Source organism: Leuciscus leuciscus (genome assembly GCF_965113295.1).
Source record: "Leuciscus leuciscus genome assembly, chromosome: 1".
Lineage (NCBI taxonomy): Eukaryota > Metazoa > Chordata > Actinopteri > Cypriniformes > Leuciscidae > Leuciscus > Leuciscus leuciscus.
In genome coordinates, this window is record NC_138725.1 from 72838264 (window position 1) to 72860769 (window position 22506).

The 22506-nt window shown below is 42.3% G+C and overlaps 2 protein-coding genes across 3 annotated transcripts in view; both read left to right on the forward strand.

The window, feature by feature from the left end:
• Nucleotides 1-22506, forward strand: part of LOC309509895 (uncharacterized protein) — a 328406-nt gene that overhangs the window by 68857 nt on the left and 237043 nt on the right. The gene's annotated exons all lie outside the window — the stretch shown is intronic.
• The window catches only part of LOC309476880 (uncharacterized protein), a gene marked incomplete at its 5' end in the record, with an annotated part of 38157 nt that continues 28434 nt past the window's right edge, over nucleotides 12784-22506 (forward strand). The window contains 2 exons of the mRNA XM_082140021.1: nucleotides 12784-12935; nucleotides 14649-14729. Of these exons, the coding sequence (XP_081996147.1) occupies nucleotides 12784-12935; nucleotides 14649-14729 (233 nt within the window). The remainder of the gene's footprint in view (nucleotides 12936-14648; nucleotides 14730-22506) is intronic.

Consider the following 22506-nt stretch of genomic DNA (forward strand, 5'->3'; position numbering starts at 1 on the left):
TTAGTAATTTTCTCCGAGAATTAGCTGCTGCCACTTTAGGACCAGCCACAGCTGATGATCTCACGCATCCCATTCTCTCACTACTCTTTACTTTCATTTAAGATTTTATTTAACTCATTTAAGACTGTTCTTGTGAGGATACTCGACAAAACGGACATTTTGGCATACATGTGTGTTGTTCGTTCTAGCGCGAAAGAGAACTTGATACTGGCGCGCGTCTATGGCCCTGTCCCAAATGGCACACTTCATGTGCACTTTCGGTCTTGTGGACTTACAATGGCTGCCGCGTGCGCGTGTCCGTTAAGTCCGTGAGACCGCAGTGTGTCCCATTTCTCATTTTTAGATCTCTGAAGTGTGCTCGCGAGCGCCCCCATGTGGTCGATTTGCGCCCTTGATGCGCACTTTTGCCAAGCCCGCGCTGATGCGGATTCCGCAGCAGACTTCTTCCCGACAGTCAAAGCGGCATTACGTCACGAAAGTGCGGACTCAGAGGAAGACCGCGAGTGCTTAGGGTTCCATTTGGGACAGAGCATATCTGTGGGTCGTGTGTGTGTGTCAGGAGGACATTTACTGACAGCGCGTTCTCTTTTGTCTTGTCGCGCATGAATGGTTTAAAAGCATTTGCATGAATAAGAGCGGGATCGTATAACGATAGCTTAGTCACCTGTTGTTGTTTCTGACGTTTCATCGCCTGTGCCGTAACCGCGATACCACGGAGGAGCAGGACCGAGCCTATGTCGATGCGCGCGCGTCCGCGTCCGGGAACATCGCGTGCCGTCTCGGTTTCCTTTCCGTCAACTTGTTTGTGAGGCGCCGCACCTCACAGAAATGAACCAAACTCAGTTGTTTAAATAGCCATATTTCGCGTGTTTCTTTTATATAGGCCTATAGACTATGATTTTATGAAAACAAATTTTGTTTTTTAATTTAATTATATTTTCCTTAAATCATCCTGGCGACCCATTTTTTAAGTCTCGCGACCCACCCAGGGTTTGAAAACCACTGCTCTAGATGACAAGCCTGCCACATTGTTACACTTGTGGTGTTCCCGGTCAAAAATTACTGGCCAACAAAAATAGCTTATAAATCACTTGTTGTGATATTATCACTCAATATTGGATTCAATCTTTTTGTCAATTTGTTTTCTTTCAATTAGGACTGGTTTTATATTTCTGTTTGCATCTGATTAATCGTGGTAGGCCTCATTTATCTGAGAGTAGGCATCTTATTTTTTTAGTAAAAAAAAGCATTATTTATGAATGGATGTGCTATAACATCTATTTGTACATTTTAGTCCCAAATCAATGTCATAAAATTTTATCTGAAAACTGTGATGAAACAAAGAACATGAAAAAGTTTTTTTGAAATGTGGTCTGCGGACTAAATCCAGTTTGTGCATGCGTGTGTCTGAATGTAGTAATGTCAGATGGATGAATGGATATTAGATGCAGTTCAGGATAGGATCAAATTCATCTCTGTGAAAAAGAATGTGTGTAATACTCAAAATAGTTTGTATTTTAATGTGTGTGTGTGTTTGGGTAGCATGTGTAGGCATGTAACCACACAGGTCCAAGGTGCACAGGTCCAAGCGCTTGATGTTTGCAAGCACACATGCACATATGTGTACATGAACATAATGAACATGCTCCTGAAAACGAAATTTTCTCTTATTTTCAGTCTCTCCCATTCACAGGTATAACTTTGTGCCATTTTGAACAAAATAAAAGTTTTTTAAAAACAAACTTCTCTGTGAAACATTAAAGTAGACTAGTGTGATCAACAGTGCATTTTTTCTTTCATATTTTAGTCAATATTTCCAAAATGATTCATAATTTTTTTTTTTTTTTACAAAAAAAAAAAAAAGAAGATGCTTACTCTCAGACAAATGAGGCCTACGATTAATCAGATGCAAATAGAAATATAAAACCAGTCCTAATTGAATGAAAACAAGTTTACAAAAAAGATTGAATTCAATTTTGGGTGATAATACAACATAACAAGTGATTTATAAGCTACTTTTTATTAGCCGCCGGCCATTTTTGACCGGGAACATCACAAGTATTATAGGGTTTTGAACACAACACAAGGGTTAAATAGTTACTACAAAAACAGTCAATAACTTCAATGTCACGCACTATTAGGGATGCAACGGTACACGGTAAAATCCCGGACCGTTCGGTCCGCCCTGCACGGGACAATCTACCCTCGTGTCCCGTGGGACTTCGGTTTTGCCATTGAGTTCGCGCTGATCCTTTTAGTTTTTGCTTTAGGCGCCGTTCACATATCGCGCCTAAAAACGCGTAGAAAACGTACTCGGTTACTAACGTAACCTCGGTTCTCTCTAGAAGAGGGAACGAGTACTTGCGTAAGAATATCTTACGCTAGGGGAAAACCTCTTTTCCTCGAGATATTGAAGCCAAAAATTATCCTTAATTATGCAATAATGTAAAACGCATTGCAGCAGCATGCAGACATGGGCGAGACAGCTCGCGCGCCCATTGGCTGCTCTGCGGCAACTGCACCAGCCTATCGATAGAGGCTCCTCATGACGTCAGAACCAATGAGGGCGCTTCGCGCCCATTACGTCATGTCCCGCCGAAATCGGGTGGGGCCAGGGCTATAAATACGGCCCAGAGAGGCTGGTTTGGTCAGTTTTTCATCGCTGAAGCGAATCAGAACATGACGCATGCACGGCAAGATACGCAAGTACTCGTTCCCTCTTCTAGAGAGAACCGAGGTTACGTTAGTAACCGAGTACGTTCTCTTACGAGAGGTCTCTCGTACTTGCGTAAGAATATCTTACGCTAGGGGAACACAATGTAAAACGCCGTGCGTGCTTGAGACATAACACTAAAGTCCCAAGGGCAGGTGCCCGGGGCTCATACAGTGCCTAATCACAAGGGACTCACAGAGAATCCGGGAAGAGGGGCTAGAATAGCATCATTCCTGTAATATTGAGCTCTGATAAGAGCATGTTATATCAAGTGTTCCACACAGCCAGGGCGAACTCAGCCTGGACTGGTAAATATGGGGGACTTACGTACTGCCCACAGAAGCATATAGGCGATCAGTGATCGACGCTCTAGCAGTTTCAGCATCCCGAGCCGATAGCATCGGGCGGGCAATACTGAAAAATTAAACCGAGAGCAACCTAGCTTGCAAAGCGGGAAACTCGAGGTTATAAAAACCTTATAAATGTAGACGGGGAGGCCCAGCCTGCCGCCATACAGATATCTTGCAAGGCAATCCCACTGGACCAAGCCCACGACGAGGCCATGCCTCTTGTGGAGTGCGCTTTGACACCTATCGGGCATTGCAGGCCCTTGGATGTGTAAGCTAGCGCTATAGCATCAACTATCTATCTGGATAGACTCTGTTTTGACGCAGCTAGTCCCTTAGAACGTCAGCTGAACAAAACAAAGAGCTGCTCCGTCTGTCTGAAAACAGATGAGTGAGACACATAGGCTCTTAACGCCCTGACCGGGCAAAGGAAGCCTGTGTCCCCTTCCTCCTCAGATACCGGCAGGGCCGACAGGGAGATAACCTGTGCCCTAAACGGTGTGTTGAGGGATTTAGGAACATATCCGTGCTTTGGTTTGAGTATGACTCTCGAGTCATTCGGCCCAAACTCCATACACGTCGTGCTCACTGAGAGCGCTTGCAAATCTCCTATGCGCTTCACTGAAGCGAGAGCCAGAAGAAACACTGTTTTGAAAGACAAGGGTTTCAGGTCTATTGACTGTATTGGCTCGAATGGGGCACCTTTCATGGCTTCCAGAACCGTGGAAAGGTCCCAAACGGGAACTGAGGGTGGTCTGGGAGGGTTCAGCCTCTTAGCTCCTCTAAGGAAGCGAATGACCAGATCGTTCCTTCCTAATGACTGGCCAAGCGGTGGTTCAGCGAACGCTGCTATGGCCGCCACATAGACTTTGAGCGTGGATGGGGTTCTGCCCTTATCCAGAAGCTCTTGTAAAAAGGAGAGAACCTCCGGCACCCCACAGCGTGAGGGTGAAGTGCCACTCGCTGTACACCAGCTAGTGAACACAGACCATTTTGAGGAATAGAGCCGCCTCGTAGATGGATATGGAAGTAGAATAATGTCAAATGTTTTTGAAATAAAAAGCCTGTTGAATTGCACTACTTGAAAAAAAATAGGCATTGCATTAACCATGCTTGCATTTTAATGCATTGTATTTTTAGTGCTTACATTTTTATGGGCTGAAATTCAACATGATTGAATATTTAAGCTGTGAATATTTCAATTAAAAACATTTCAAACACCTTTTCATTATTAAAAATTCAATAATCCATATTCACCTTTCATATTTCACTTCCTAAATATTCAAACTGTTTAAAAATACAACCAATAATATTCAACAGGCAATTTTCGGTCCATTTTATTTCGCTTTGCAAATTCGCTTCCACAAATTCAGTGGTTCAAATTCGACAGTAAATTCAACATTGACGTCCAGGAACTGCAGGAAAAGCAGTAGATTGCCGAGCATACTCTCCATCTGCTGTTAGTCTACCTCACCATCAGATGGTGCAAAAGCGCTTGTTGCTGACGAAGACATTCATTCATAAAATGAAAATGATTATCTGTGTCAGTATGCGGAAAAGATGATAAACACGCAATAAGCTGTGTTTATGTTTCATTCAATAACTTCATTGTTACTTTCCCTGTGTATTCTACATGTCATCAGCTTTCTCTACCATGAACAGGATTATAATCGGTTTCCCTCAATACCTCATACTCAAGGATTTCCCTTCCGTTGATAGTGATCTGAAAGACCAATCTTGCACCTTATTAGGGAAGTAGGCTGTAGGCTATAGGCTACAGGCAAGAAGATGGACTCAGAATATGAACTTAACGCGCAAAGTTTCATGCTGAGCGTTCGTGATATACTGGCATAAAATCAACACATATATATATATATATATATATATATATATATATATATATATATAGTATGCTTACGTGTATTGCATTAGCTTAAACTGTCACAGCACTTGCATATTGTCCTCCTATTGTTAGTTTAACTGTAAATCGCTTTGGATAAAAGCGTCTGCTAAATGACTAAATGTAAAAATTGGCTTGACATTGGACATTCGCACATTTAGGGACCGTCTCTAAAGTTGCATACAACATTGGCATACACGTTTCTAACTTCAATAGCAAACTTAAATTTATTTGAATAAATATCAAAATCCAAAGAGTGCGCATTATGCCTGACACTAAATGAACACTTTACAGTTGGTTGTATGACTGTAAGTCGTTCTATTCAAATGCTATCGGAGTTAGAAACGTGTATACCAAAGTCGTATACACTTTAGAGACGGTCCCTAAATGTGCGAATGTCCAACATCAAGCCATCTTTATGCCAGTCCATCACGGGAAACGCTCAGCATTAAGCTTTAGCTTTGCGCGTTATTCTGAGTCCATCTGCTTGCCTGCGCGTTTGGTCTTTTACATCACTGTAGTCCATTAAGCTACGTTAAGCGTTGTATATGTCCAGCAGGGGAATCCTTAAGTATTGAGGGAAACCCTAATAGCCTGCATGCAGCACATCGCCACAATATAAAGTTAAGGCAACTAAACAACCAAGAGAGAAATGTCAACCTCAAAAATTTAACATTGGATCTGTATATCCGCATCGGGGAATAACATTATAATCTCGTTCACGGTAGAGAAAGATGCATGTAGGCTACACAGGAAAAGTAACCGTGAAGACACTGAATTTAACATATAACAGCCGTCATAATAATCACAAATACACTTACATTGCTGTAAATGAGTTTTATGAATGAATGACTTGTTCTAACTGTTGCTGGTCTTCAACAAGCGCTTTTGCACCATCTGATGGTGAGGTAGACTAACACAGCAGATGGAGAGTATGCTCGGCAATCTACTGCTTTTCCTGCAGTTCCTGGACGTCAATGTTGAATTTACTGTCGAATTTGAACCACTGAATTTGTGGAAGCGAATTTGCAAAGCGAAATAAAATGGACCGAAAATTGCCTGTTGAATATTATTGGTTGTATTTTTAAACAGTTTGAATATTTTGGAAGTGAAATATGAAAGGTGAATATGGATTATTGAATTTTTAATAATGAAAAGGTGTTTGAAATGTTTTTAATTGAAATATTCACAGCTTAAATATTCAACCATGTTGAATTTCAGCCCATAAAAATGTAAGCACTAAAAATACAATGCATTAAAATGCAAGCATGGTTAATGCAATGCCTATTTTTTTTCAAGTAGTGCAATTCAACAGGCTTTTTATTTCAAAAACATTTGACATTATTTTACTTCCATAGATGGAGCTCTAGCCTGCGTGATCGTGTTTAACACTCCCGCTGGGAGGTTAACAGGTACCCGTTGATGGCCCACACATGTAGGGACCAAAGCTCCGGGCGAGGATGCCAGATCGAGCCGTTCGCCTGCGAGAGGAGATCCCTCCTCACCGGTATCGGCCACGGGGCGGTACTCGTCAGCTGCATCAGGACTGGAAACCAGACTTGGTTTGTCCAAAATGGGGTGATGAGTAGCACTGGGCATCCGCTCTCCCTGATTCGCTCTAACACCTGGGGTAGGAGCGTGACAGGGGGAAACGCATAGAGCGGGCAGCGGGGCCAGACGTGAGCCAGCGCATCCCTGCTCTTGGAGAATAATTCCTGACAATGAGCGTTCTCTTGAGACGCAAATAGGTCTATTTCCGCTCTGCCAAATGTCCACCATAGCATTTTGACTGTCTGTGGATGTAAAGACCATTCTCCTGTCAGCAGATTGTTTCTGGACAGTCTGTCTGGTCCCACATTCAGATGGCCGGGCACATGCGCTGCCCTGAGCGAGCGCAGATTGTGCTGAGCCCAGACCAGGAGGCGTTCCGTCAGCCTGTGAAGGATTCTGGATCTAATACCTCCTTGGTGATTTATATAAGCCACCACTGACATGTTGTCCGAACGGACCAAGACGTGGTGTCTTTTTATCTGGGGACAAAAGCACCTCAGCGCGTTGTCGACTGCCATCATTTCCAGGCAGTTTATATGCAGAAGCTTCTCCCGTTCCGACCACTGGCCGAATAACGGTCTGCCCTCGAGCAGCGCTCCCCATCCCGAGGTTGAGGCGTCCGTAGACACCACCTTCACACTCGAGGAAGTCCCCAGGCTTACACCTGACCGGTACCAGTCGGTCACTGTCCAAGGTTTCAGAGCTGCGACGCATTTCTGATCGACCTTGAGGCGCGCGAGACCGGAGGTCCAAGCTCTGCGCGGCGCGCGCTTTCAACCAATACTGCAGCGGGCGCATGCGAAGCAGACCCAGCTGAAGCACTGAGGATGTTGAAGCCATGAGACCCAGCATCCTTTGAAACTTTTTGAGCGGGACTAAAGCGCCGTGGCGAAAAATCTCTGTCATGCGCTGAATACTTAGTCTGCGCTGCGGCGACAGCTGTGCTGTCATAGACAGCGAGTCCAGATCTGTGCCCAGAAAAGATATTTTCTGACTGGGAGACAGTGAACTCTTTGCCCAATTGACTGTGAGACCTAAATTCTCGAGGTGATCGAGTAATATGGTCCTGTGTTCTATGAGCTCCGACTGTGATCGAGCTAGAACCAGCCAATCGTCCAAATAATTCAGCACTCGTATGCCTCGGAGCCTGAGGGGTGCGAGCGCTGCATCCATGCACATCGTGAATACGCGAGGTGCCAGGGATAGGCCAAATGGCAGGACTGTGTACTGATATGCCTGGCCCTCGAAGGCGAATCTCAAAAATCGCCTGTGACGTGACGCTATTTGTATTTGAAAATAAGCGTCTTTCAGATCTATCGACATGAACCAGTCCCCTTGGCAAATTTGCGAGAGGATTTTCTTGGTCGTGAGCATTCTGAACCGTCGTTTCAGAAGTGCTTTGTATAGTCGTCTTAGGGCGTTTTTCCACTGGGTTCGTTTGCTGCGGTCCGAACCCGAGTGCGCTAGTTCCCGGCGCCTCCCGCAGCGTTGGTCTGGTTTCACACTCAATTAATTGTATCGAACCCAGGTGCGTTTGCAGTGATCTTACGTCATCGCAAACGCAATCAAACAATGATATCGACAGTGATACGCATGCGCGGGATACTATACTTCGTGAACAAGCGCGCACCCGAGTCCGTGTTGCTTGCACATTAACGCGAACCGCACCACGGTTCGGGAGCAACCGAGCTCAGACCACCTCCTCCAGCTAGTCTCGGGTTCGGTACTCTAGTGCGCACCCGGGTCCGATGACAGCGTTCACATTAACGATTTTTCATGCGAACCGTGCCCCGGTCCGCACTAAACTGCCAGTGTGAAAGCGCCCTTAGATCTAAAATGGGTCTGAGACCTCCGTCTTTTTTGGATACCAGAAAATATCTGCTGTACATGCCCCCTTCGCTCTGAGCTTGTGATAGGGGTTCTATAGCCCCTTTGCTCAGTAACTTCGCTATTTCGGCCCGAAGTAGGTGTGCTACTTCCTTTTTCACCGTAGTATCGATTTGCGCCGTTTTGCGTTGCGGGCGTCGACCGAACTGTAGCGAATAGCCTCTTTCTATAATGTCTAGCACCCACTTCGAAACCCCGGGTAGCCTTGCCCATGCGTTTGCACGAATGGCTAGGGGTTGAATGCGAAGCGCGCTCTGGTCGCTCAGCGACAGAGGGGCTTCAGTGTGCTGCAACATAAGCGTCGCGCTTATGACATTTGAGGCAGGGGGCGCGCTGATAACAGCGGGCAGATTGCCCGCGCTCGACTCCTCTGCGGTGGTCAACCGAGAGGGGGAGGGCTGGGCGAGTCCCGTAAGACCTGTCATGTCTATGTGTGAATGTGGGCGTGGGATAGCGGGCACATTTACAACACTGAGAGCATTGTCTGCCTGAGCAGAGCGAATGCATGTTGGTTTCGTTTTACAGAAACCTTGAGACATGCAGAACGTAGTGTTTGTGGACACTGGGCAGTGGGCACATTTACCACATTTAATGCGCAATCGATCTGGGTCGATTTCATGTGCGCGAGCCCTGTGCGACGGGCTGTGTGTAGGAATGAGCACTGGGCGTTTGTGTGCAGGCAAGCGGGCTGTGTCGCCGACTTGTTTACTGCAGAATACACTGGAACAGTCGCATTTACTGGAACTGAACGAGCGAGAAGTTGCCATAGAAACAGAGAACGTCAACATGCTGGCGTTTGTTTGCAGGTGTGCATGTATTACAATAGGCTCGTGCACTGCAATATTGACATTTCCAGAGAAATGTGTGAGAATGGAGGTAGTGACGCACGGAAACCATAGAAACGGTGCTTGGGTGCAGGCGAGCGGGTTGTACAACGCGCTCGTTGGCTGCAAAAATACACATCTGCAGTCGCCTTTTCAGGGAACTGACAGAGCGAGCATTGATTTTTATTTTTTTTTGCCAGTAGATCTGGGATCGAACACGGGTCTATCGCGTGAAAACCTGAGAATCTGCCACTGGGCCACAGGGGAAGACACAAAGGCATTTATATAGCGCGAGTATTATCAGAGAAACCTGTGTTTCTGTGTAGGAATGAGCACTGGGCAGTGGGCATTTTTTGTTTACACTCATAACACCATCGGCTGTGGCCGGAACACCAGAAAATACACTCTATGGGATTGATCTGGGTAGCCGTAAAGCGGCGTTTGTGTGCAGGCAAGCGGGCTGTGTGGCCGACTTGTTTACTGCAGAATACACTGGAACAGTCGCATTTACTGGAACTGAACGAGCGAGAAGTTGCCATAGAAACAGAGAGCGTCAACATGCTGGCGTTTGTTTGCAGGCGTGCGTGCATTACAACAGACTCGCTCACTGCAGCATGACATTTCCAGTCGTCTGAACTTCAGAGGGGAATGAGAAATGTGTGAGAAATAGAATTTGGCCCGGCCGCAGCGGGACATTATCACTCTTTTCTCCTTTCGCCAGTGACGCGCGGGAACCATAGAAACGGTGTTTGGGTGCAGGCGAGCGGGTTGTACAACGCGCTCGTTGGCTGCAAAATGCACATCTGCAGTCGCCTTTCAGGGAACTGACAGAGCGAAGCATTGGAGGCATAATTAATCTGCCGTTAGACCGAGATTCGAACCCCGGTCTCTCGTGTGAAAAACCAAAGATTCCGCCACTGAGCCACAGGGGGGAACACAAAGGCTTTCAGATGCACGAGCATGTAAGAGCGTCAACATGTTTTCTTCGGCGTTTGCTTGCCGGCGCTGCAATATTTATATTTCCAGTCGCCTGATCAGGGAACTGAGAAATGTGTGAGAAAATTCAGGTCATTCCAGCCTCGGCGGGACTAAAACGCTATTTTCTCCTTTCGCTGGTGATTGACGCGTGAATGGGGCGCAGAGGCAGGGTAGCTTTCTTGTACGTAAAGAAAAACTAACCCCAACCGTCCGCTTCCAGCCTCCCCTGTGAACGGCGCATTTTGCGCGGCTCGAACAGAGGGAGAGAGAAAGCTAGCCCCGTGACCGTCCGCTCCTGACATCCCCTGTGAACGGCGCGGTTTGCGCGGCTCGAACAGAGGGAGAGCAGGTATCATCCTCCAAGCCGGCAAGGCAAGCGGGTGCACCGGCGAGCTTTGCGGGTTGGGGGGGGAAAGGGGCGTCTTGAAAAAGACGCCCGGCTCTTTTAGTGCAATGAGAGTGTGTGTCGCGGCGGCGAACACACACACATACACAAAACACAGTAACAGAGAAAAGGATATGTACGCCGGAAAGCGTCAGCAGAAACGGCGACTGAAGGCGGCGAGATGTCGACCAGCTGCTTCAGATGCACTAATCCCGCTGGGTGCTTGGCTCAGACGGCGTGGCTTCCTCTCGGGATCCAGCGATGCGAAGTCCGCTGAAGAGATGAAAAACTGACCAAACCAGCCTCTCTGGGCCGTATTTATAGCCCTGGCCCCACCCGATTTCGGCGGGACATGACGTAATGGGCGCGAAGCGCCCTCATTGGTTCTGACGTCATGAGGAGCCTCTATCGATAGGCTGGTGCAGTTGCCGCAGAGCAGCCAATGGGCGCGCGAGCTGTCTCGCCCATGTCTGCATGCTGCTGCAATGCGTTTTACATTATTGCAAAATTAAGGATAATTTTTGGCTTCAATATCTCGAGGAAAAGAGGTTTTCCCCTAGCGTAAGATATTCTTACGCAAGTACGAGAGACCTCTCGTAAGAGAACGCTAGGTGCGCCGCGTTCTCCTTTTTCCAAAGCGCTAGGGCGGTTGCGCTCCGGAGGCGTCTGTCGTTGCTAAAGCAACCATCAGCTGCGCTCTGGTTGGTTCTTGTGACGTGACCTACGGTGCGCTTGCGGCATTCTGAAAATTTTCTCCACAGCTGGGGACATCGTTAGTGCCAACCGGTCTCGCCTTGCACCAGACAGTGTTGATAGACTCATCTTTTTGCACAAGAATCTCTCAATAGTGGATGAGTAAATAACATTGCACTTTGTATCCTGAATGCAGTATTTTTTTAATTATATTATTTTGCTCTGCTTTTTTTTATTCAAAGCACAAGCTAATTTATGTTTGTTAAAGGTAAAAGTGCACTTTTTCTTTCACATTGATCACTTCATATACCAGTTATCAAGGTTTGGAATTGGGATCCACTTGAATATTTTGAAGTGTGTTTGTTTACATTTTGTATTTCATATAAGTGATAGTTGAAGAGGTTGTATTACTTAGTGTTGTTCAGTACAGACTAGAGTGTTAATTTATTCCATACATTGATGTTCTTCCTACTGTGACATTCTGTTTATGCTCATAAGAAAAATAAAACATATTTTTGGGATGAAATAGCAGTCTCTTTCTGCACAAAACATGTACCGAAACCGAACCGAGACCGTGGCCCAAAAACCGAGGTACGGACCGTACCGTGGGCTATCTGTACCGTTGCACCCCTACGCACTATAGTGTCACCAAATTCAGTTTACACATCACTGCTGTCCTGATGGTTATACCACAACACTTATTTTGGGAAAAAAAAATATTTTTGCATAATTTGTATGTTTTTTTTTATTTATTATTAAATATATTCAATAACTTCACTTTAAAACACTGTATTGTCGCCAAATTCAGTTCACACATCACTGCTGTCCTGATGGTTATGTGGTCCACAAGTGACTAATTAGACCAAAAGCTATTATTTAACAATTTTTGCACCAGACCTATTTTTATTTGAAGTACCCATTACACAGTAAATCAAATAATCTTACATTTCATATGCACATTTGACCTATACCAGAATCTCATCTGTAGAAAGGCCAACACACGACCAATCCCATTTAGGACTCCCAAATTTATTGTTGCACTTTAAAATCAGAGGTACTTTCTAAATGGTTTAATAAAAAATAAATAAAAACAATACTTATGATTGGAGCTGCTTGTGCTGTTAGTGTCAATTAAAAAAAGAATAATAATAAATTGCATTAAAACAATGCATATAACAGTCTGTATGAAAACAAATACAAGCAAGAGCAAAGTCTGTATTTTTATTAATCACAAACAAAACACCAACATATCTTACATGTTGTTAAGCTGTAACAAAAGTTAAGTGAATTAGTGGTACTATTAAAATGATACCCAATTAAATAGGATGATTTAGGAAAACCCACAAATTATTATTATAATTTTTTTAATATCATGTCAAAATTCAGTGTATATGTTCTCTTCCTCCACATACAGGCCTGAAATCAAACCTCTCATCTAGCAGGAAGAGAAGCAGAAGTCTGCCTGTAAGATCAGTGTGAGAGAGGAGGAGGAAACTGCTTGTGGAATGAGTGTGTGTGAGGAGAGCGAGGAGGAGGCTTCTGTTCACACTCAGAGAGCAGCATCTCCAGAGTTCAGCTGTGTGTCTATGAAGAGTAACATCTCCATTGGTCTGCCGCCTGATCTCAGCGATGGACCTGCTGAGACCCTTGACCCTGTGTGAGTAGTGGAAGTGAAATTATTGAATGAAACATGGTGAATCACTCACTGAGGTTTTCTCTGAAAAGTAAATCACTTTAAAAGACAAAAAGAAAAGATGCTGGTCACCCACTGAAGTCCCAGTGAAGTGATTTAATGATCAGAGGATGGTGTCAGGTGACATACGTAGGGCTGAATGATTTTGGAAAATAATCTAATTGTGATTTTATAAATGTTTAATTTTTTTTTAACCAATATTGCGATTTAACATGCGATTTAAATATTTTTTAAACTCTTTTATCTTCTGTATTATTCAACAAAGTCAAGCAATAAATCATAGTAGGGGTGGGAATCATAGGCATCTCATGATCCGATCTGATTCTGGGAGTAATGATCCAATTCCAAAACTATTCTTGATCTACTTTTTATTCTTATTCATTAATCTTATTAATAAAACTCAAAATCGCAGTAAACAAAGTGCTTTCAGTATTTTAGAGTATATCTGAACGTTTTCCTTTGAAGAGCTGTGAGTGATTTTTCTCTTTCTCGTCTTTACTGTTGTTTTATTATTAATGATGACATCATAGACATCAGGAGATCCAATAAGCTGCATTCACACTAATGCACATATCTCTTGTGAAAAATAAGATGTGGTTTGTCCTGTCTAAAGCATTATGAGATGAAAATAGCTCCATTTAAACAGTCATGCACAGCCTCATGAGCGAGTGCTCTTCACAAAGCGAACATCAGAATTTGAAGTTTATATCAGCCATCTGTCTGTGAGTTTCATATTTTTAGTATATAAGCATTCAAACGTCATAAATGATGCTTTTTGTAGAGCATTTTTAAGGAAATTACAGCAAGAGTAACATCAAGCAAAGCGTGTGTTTCTCACACCAATTCACTTCAGCCTTTCTGAACTTTCTGAAAGATTATTTTACAAAAGGTTAAATTGGTGTGTGAGAGAGAGGAATTGGAAGCAAGCTGAAAACAGGTGTTTCTAAAACACACGCCGTGTCATTGGCCGTCAAGGGTTAAAAACTAAGCTCAGAATCGTTGGAAAGAGAGAATCTTTTCTCCCACCCCCTATTGTATGACCAACCCAATATTAGATAGATTTAACATAAACTGTTCTTTCCTGTATACCAGGCCTATATACATAGCGTACAAAGTTTCTTCTGCAGACTGCTTTTCTCTCGGGTGTCACGTGACCAGGGTGTAATCGCAGCCTTTGTGGTTAAAACAATGTGTTTTATCATATCGCGACATTATTGCAAATGCAATTAATCTGCATAACAGCAATAAAATATGATGTAGAAATTTTTAGAGACCTTTTCATGACTTGAAAACTTTGACACCTTCTGAAAGAGTACAGAATCTCCTGATCAAAACACAGGCCAAGAAGAAGCAAATAACAAGCGATATCATATGTAAGCAGATCCATATGTAAAATAACGCGATCATCAACATTAAACCGCATATAAATCAAAACTGCTTAATGTTACAGCGTGAAATGTCGACCCAGGACGAGCTGAAGCTGTTGATGGACTCGATCTACTCCATCTGTGTACTCCATCCAGATGTAGTCAAATGTTGCTTTTTTTAACTGAACTTGCCCACATTCATAATAAAAGAATGCATGACGTTTTTTTAAAGGGTTCATTTAATAGAGCATCCAGATAAACGTCAAAGAAGCAATATTAAATAGTAATGTATTTTTCTCTGTATCATCAGCAAGCAGAGAAAGAGAGCAGCATCTCTATCTATTGACGTGCCTGTTCTCAGTGATGGACCTGCTGTGACCTCTGACCCTGTGTGAGTATCATGTGCAACTCTGTATTTCAGTCCCCTGAATTCAGAAATTGAGAAGTGCCCTTTGACCCTCTCTGAGTGTAATCATGTAGGGTGGAACATTTTACTCAATAATCAAGATTGTACAGAAAGATTACCTTAATAATTAGCCTTTATTCTTCAGAAATAAACAGTTTTTTTAATACCAAGTACATCACAGTATTAATAATTATTTTTTATTTTTAAATTTTTTTTACTGTCATTTCTCTTTTGGATGTCCATGATAGCAAACCTTTAAATATACAGGTCATTATAAAAGCCTTTTGATATATTGCGCTTAAAAATGTAAAGACATTGCATTAATGCATCTGAGAGTGGGTGAGAGTACGCTGTGCGCGAAATGGCTGCCGCTTCTCATCGCAAATCGTTGTTTTGTTTTGTTTTGTAAATCTTTGTTTACGTTTCCTCTATTAACACCGTGTTGCTTGCCTCTGGGCGACACTGCTGGAACGGAGAATCTGGACTTTTTCTGTTTGTTACGTTTCATCCTCAACATCATGTTGTTTGCTTCTGGGCGACACTGCTGAAAAGGAGAATCTGGATGTTTTCTTTTCTCGGGACACAAAATCGGGATATATAATCGGGATAAACCTGCTGTTGGCTTCTGATGTGCTTTCTTGGGACATAAAATCTTAATGGAACAGTGTTGGATGTTTGAGTTAAGCATCTGTTGCATGGATGTTACATTTTCTGAAGTCCCTGTCACTCCCTGCACAATCTGGACTATCTCTGCTAACTTCTGTTCAGCGTCTCACTTTGTGAAATCCCTGCGAGCCCTCTGCCCACTGTTTCAGCTTTACCATTCTACACTCTCGGTGGGTAAGTTTCCCCTTATTCATTGGGTAGTGTTTTATTGTGGTTCTGCCCTCTTTGGTCTGGCTAACGTGGTGGCCTCGCATTACTTTCCCCGCGAGCCCTCTACCGCTGCATATCTGTGAGTCCCATAACATCTGCTGCAGCAGGTAGGCAAGTTTTAACTTGTTTAGCGAGCTGCTTAGCTTAGTTTAGTGGATTACACTTAACATCAGCTGGGTTTGGCTAACGTGGTGTTGTAGTAACGTGGGTGGCCATTCGGCTTTCTGTGAGTGCTGTCTTAAACTGCAAAGAGATGTACTTTGCCATTAATAACTCTCCGGCATTGAGACTGCTGGCCCTGGGCTTTGCTGGCCTTGTTCTGCTTCTCATTCACGGAATGGATTTAAACTATACTTCATTGCAACTGCATAACTTAAATCATCTAATCCGTCTGGAATCCTCCACGTTTGATTTGTGTACTACTCTCGGAATTGCACGTCGTACACGTTATATCCATCGGTCTGCTAAACGTAGATGGCTTTATAACTACGACTCCTGTCTCTCAATACCTGTGATACTGTCGCCGAGATCGGAGCGTTACCATAGTAATGATGTGACTCTCCACCGCGCCAGGACTCTCAAAACCCTATCCAAAGATGTGACCTACTCGTCGCATGTTCCCCATCGACACAACTGCGCACTTTTGAACACTCGTTCCCTGACTGGCAAGGGTACACTACTGAATGAAGTTACAACTGAGAGAGACCTGGATTTACTCTTTCTGACTGAAACCTGGCAAACACCTGACGATTTCATTGAGCTGAACCTTTTAACCCCAGCTGGATATAGTTATCTGACAAAACCTCGACTTAGTGGTAGAGGTGGTGGTCTGGCAGTGATCTTTAAGAACAATTACAAAGTGACTAAATATGACATTCTTGATGTTCCAAGTTTTGAATGTCTTTCACTTCAACTTGCTGGCCCCGCTCCGCTTCTGATTCTATTGATTTATAGACCCCCTAGAAACAACCCAAACTTCTGCTCTGATCTGACTGAACTTCTCACTCTCGCTTTTGCCCGGCATGATAGAATAATGATGCTTGGTGACTTTAACATACATGTTGATTCTGATTGTACTGCTGCAAAAGACTTTTTGTCTGTTCTGGATTATTTTGAAGTATCTCAGCATATCGATTTCCCAACACATTCTCACTCTCATACTCTTGATCTGCTCTGTACTGTTGGTATTGACAATGTGCATGTTCAGGGTCATAATCTGGGCATCTCTGATTATAAACTCTCTTTGATTTCTCACTCCCCATTGTAAAACCTATAACTAACACTATTATATCCTACCGAAATCTGAAAACTATAACTGTTGAAAATTTCTCCGCTGCCATTGCTGTTTCTGCTCTTCCTTCCTCACTCAATCTGCTGTGTCCTGATGAGATAGTTTCTACCTATGATAAATCGACTGGTGATGTATTGGATGAGCTTGCTCCTTTAATAACTAGAACTGTTCCGTCTACTCATTCCTCTCCTTGGTTTACCCCTGAGCTCAGAGTTCTGAAAACTCAATGTAGGCGTCTTGAAAGACTCCACAACAAATCCTCCCTTCTTGTCCATGCCATAGCCTTTTCTGATTCAGTAGTGAAATACAAAGAAGCACTTAACATCGCACGCTCTAACTATCTCTCTACTGTTATTAACCCTCTGGGGACCAAGCTGTTTTTGGGGCCCTTGAGATGTTCTGACATGCTCTGACATTTGTGCTTTTTTCAGTTATTTATAAACATGTTAATGGCAAAGGTGTAAATTCACTCTATATAGCACAAACAGGCCTACCATAATATGCGAGCAACATGTATGTAGATGTTTGTATTTTTAAGAGAATAATGTTTATGCGTGGTTATTTAAAAAAATAAAAATGAAAGTTGCTGAAATAAGACCACAAAACTCATACAAAATATGTGCCCACAAGACTTTTGACTAATGGATGTTGTCCCTTTCAGTTCTAGCTTCAAAATTATGTGAAAATAGTCTTGCTTTATCGTTCACAAAAAAAAAATACATTGATTTAAATGATGTAAAACAGGTTTTGCTTGGAAAGCCAATATGCGAGGGGGAGGAGTAGTTTACACCTTAGTCCCACCCACTCTGCATAATGACTCTGCCTAATGAGCCATTCATTCAGGTGTGACACTGACTGAGCCACAATGCAAGGACAAAATATATATTTTGAAGAAGACTTATATTGACCATTTAAGATTTTGCTTACATCTATCTTGTAAATATGTTTTGCTATTTTATTAAAAAGGTTACAATTACAACAATAATTACAATTTCAGCAATATTTCTGCAAAAAAGTACTCTTTCTTTGTAAAAAAAAAAAAAAAAAGATTATAGGCCTACATTTTATCATATGTATTCATTAGTTTGAATATAGCCAACATTGGAACATCTTAGTCTATGACTTTATTTTTGACAAAATAGTATTTTATATATATGAGCAGAAAAGCTTATTTGATGTGACAGTATATTCTACAGTAAAAACTGTACCCAAATCTAGTCAACAAAATGTTGTCTTTCATACTTCGCCTGACTGTAACGCAGTAACTGTAACTGTAAAAGCAGTTTATTCTTTCACACACAGACGCGCGATTCATATTTAGGCTAAACACTCTTTACAAATATGTACCCTTCATTCATTCACAGAAACGCGATTCATATTATAGAAACGCGATTCATCTTTTTGTTTACATAAGCCTACAACGTTATTCCATAACGTTATTCCACATTAACACTTGAGAAAGGATAACTTAGCCTACCTCACTCCTCAGCGGGATCTGCTCCTCATATCAGCACGGAAAATTTTCTCCATAAGGTAGGCTATATTATGCCTCTTTGTTTACAGCTGATGTGGGGGCGTTTCACAGACTGAAATGGTTCTCAGAATTTGCGTTTGAATAGCACGCGCTCTCCGGGGCGTGGTCAAATTACTTTTGAATGGCTCGTAATGAGCTCGACTGGAGTCGCTCTCTTTTTATACAGATTACAGAAGCTGATAATATTTGTTTTTTATATAAATTACTTCATTTAAAAGCTGTGATCTCAAGCTTTATGCCCGTGGGTCTGTTTGCCTGTTTGACTGAATTTTCGCGGAGTTATAGATAATTTTCGAACGCGTTTCAAATGGGAGTTTACTGACAGAGAGAAGGCAGAAATAGCATCATGTTAGTTTTTCTTTATTTGTCAAAAAGCAAAACACTTTATTTGTATTGTGAGTATACAGAAAAAAAATAGAAACTGAACAGGATCGATTGATGTATTACACGAAAATGAAAGATCAAAATTAACAGAGCATTTTGTGTTTATTTTTCATTGCTAAAAAAAAAAACGAGCAAAACGCGCGGGCGCGTTTTTGGTCCCCAGAGGGTTAACAAAGCTAAATGCAAACCTAAAGCTCTTTTCACAGAAATAAATAAACTGGTCAAACCGTCCACCGTAGCTCTTACTGGTTCTGCTGATCTTTGTGAAAGTTTTCAGTCTTTTTTCCTACAAAAAATTGACGACATTTATCAGTCGTTTTCTTCTACTGCCGCTACCCCTTCAACTCCATATTTGATTGGTTGTCCGCTAGACACTTTTTCACTCACTAATACATCTGTGGTTGAAAAAATGATTAACAAATCAAATTCTACCTCCTGTACACTTGATCCTATTCCAACACACCTTTTAAAAACTAATTTGTCTTTACTCATTCAACCTATTACCCACCTTATTAACAGGTCTCTTGCCACTGCCACTGTTCCGCTTAATCTGAAAGTAGCAGCCATTACTCCAATCCTCAAGAAGCCCGGCCACGACAACGCCACTCATAGCAATTATAGACCAATATCAAACCTCGCTTTCGTTGGCAAGCTACTTGAAAAGGTAGTTGTGGCACAACTGCAATCACACTTAGAGAGACATAATCTCTTTGAACCCCTTCAATCTGGTTTCCGTACATACCACAGCACAGAAACAGCTCTTCTAAAAGTACTAAATGATCTCCTTCTGGCTTCTGATTCGGGTGCACATAGTATCCTGGTTCTACTTGACCTCAGTGCAGCATTTGACACTGTGTGCCACTCAACACTTATCTCACGATTGTCTGCAATAGGCATCACGGGTGCGGCACTTCAGTGGTTGACCTCGTATCTATGTGATAGACAACAATTTGTTAAGATAGGTAAGAATCGCTCACGCTCTGTGCCTGTTTCTCACGGTGTGCCCCAAGGCTCTGTACTTGGTCCGCTTCTATTTCTAATCTACTTGCTACCGTTAGGCCAGATCATCAGACAGCATGGTCTCAATTTTCATAGCTATGCTGATGATGTTCAAATCTACTTCTCGATCAATCCCAACTCATCTTTTCCACCCTCTTCAGTTATCTCCTGCCTCCACGAACTTAAAACATGGATGTCCTCTAATTTTTTACAGCTTAATGCTGGTAAAACCGAAATCCTGTTGATTAACCCTAGATCACAGAGCTCACCCAGACATGACATTTTTATTGATATAGATGGTATTGAGATTAGGCCTTCAAAAACTGTACGGAATCTGGGAGTTTTGTTCGACCCCACGCTCTGCTTTCACTCACACATTAGTCAGACTGTCAAATCATGCTTCTTTCACCTGCGGAATATTGTTCGTATTCGCCCCTCTCTTACCTTTATAGATGCGGAAACTGTTATTCATGCTTTCATCACTTCCAGATTGGACTTCTGTAATTCATTATACAGCGGACTACCCACCAAAGCAATACATCGCCTTCAAATGGTACAAAACTCTGCTGCACGAGCCCTCACATATAATAAAAAATCTGCCCATATCACTCCTATCCTTCACCAACTGCACTGGCTTCCTGTCATAAACCGCATCCAATTCAAACTGTTAGTCCTAGTATATAAAGCCTTACATGGCCCGGCACCCAAATACCTTGTTGATTTAGTACAGCCATATGTTCCAACTCGGGCCCTTAGGTCTAGCACTGAAAACCTACTCGTGGTACCCCGGGTCAGACTCTCTACGGTGGGCGGTAGGGCTTTTAGTGTTGTTGGCCCCAAGTTATGGAATAAGCTGCCCCCGAATCTTCGTGCGACCGACAACATCCGGACCTTCAAAAAACAACTTAAAACTCATATTTTCAAGCTTGCCCATTAAATCATCCTCAACACTGTTTTCTCTGTTCTCCACTTTCTCAGCTCTATTTGCTACATACTTTGTCGTAATTTTATATTTTGATAAATAGTACAATATGTTTTTCTTTGATTCATGTCAACTAGTGTATGCTTGTTTCCATCTGTTTGTCCGTTATAAGCAGATGGCCTTTGCATCTGTTTGCTTGCTGTTTGTTTGCTATTTGTACTGCATTGTGAAGCGACCTTGGGTTCTTGAAAGGCGCTATAGAAAATAAACATATTATTATTATTATTATTATTATTATTATTATTAAACCAAATACTCAAAATAATGTTCTTTTTAGGACCATCAAATGACCCCTTTAAATTTCATTTGTAATTGGTTGAAGTATCCATTTTAAAGCAATATTGTTTTTAAAACTGTTATACTAGCATTGACAGGTGTTCATTTTATAGAGCATACAGATAAACTTTAAAGAAGCAATATGAAATATTGTATTTTTCTCTGTATCATCGGCAGGAAGAGAAAGAGAGAAACATCTCCAAGCTGTGTGTCTATGAAGAGTAACAACTCCATTGGTCTGCCGCCTAATCTCAGTGATGGACCTGCTGTGACCTCTGACCCTGTGTGAGTATCATGTGCAACTCTATATTTCAGTCCCCTGAATTCAGAAATTAAGAAGTGCCCTTTGACCCTCTCTGAGTATAAACATTTTACACAAGAACCAAGATTATACAGAAAGATTACAATATATTATTTCTGCATTCAAGTTCTTTAGCTAGAAAGAATAAATCAACTGATGTAAAAAAAAAAAAAAAAAAAAACCTAGTACATCACAGTAATAATTATCATGATGTAAAAATTTGTAGAAGAAAGTTTCAGCAAGGCTTTTTTTTTTGTGCTTAAATATACAGGTAATAATATACAGGTCATTATTTGCCTTTAAATTCCTGCTGTGCATCATTAATCTACATAAGAAACAATATTGTTCTTAGAACAGAACCTTGAGAAACTCCATTTGCAATGTCAGGAAATAAACTGGGTTACATTTTATTTTGATGGTTGGGGATTTCTGTTGGGGAGCATTAAAATAAAAGAGTTTGCAGATATTAAGTAAACGTAGACAGTCTACTAATACTAAAATGACTGAAGCCTTGGTTATACTTTCGCCTGGCTCCGCAGCGCGAGTCTCCGCAGACTGCGCGCGCACCTCCGCAAACGGACGAGGCGTTTATACTTGACGCGCTCGCCGTTGTACTATTCTGTGAAACGATAGGGGGCGACTCAAGTAATTGTCCTCTAAACCATCAGGAATCAGTGGTGAGAAGAAGAAAGCTACACACGTGACGATGTTTATTTTAGTACACCACCACCAATACCACACTACAAAAAGAATCGTGTAAAACCCAGTAAACCCTGAGATTATTACTCGTGACAATAAAACAAAATATATGGATATGAGAATGTGTATACAATATAACTAAATTAACAATCTCTAACATATTTTCTAATTTCACTAAACATTTCATTAAGTTTCGTGAACATTTTTATTAAACATGAACCTTTATGTTCATTAAAAATACTTTTTATGCTATTGAATGCTCATTTTTTAAATGTAAGCAACTAATTTAGACGTGCAAACTGGGTGCCGGTGTGGTGAGAAGTTCGAGCTCGGCCAGATTCGGCTCGAAGTCGTTCATCTTCGGATGCGGCGCCGCGCGCGTTGTTACAAAATCTGCCGTGCACACCGCCAGGCGAAATG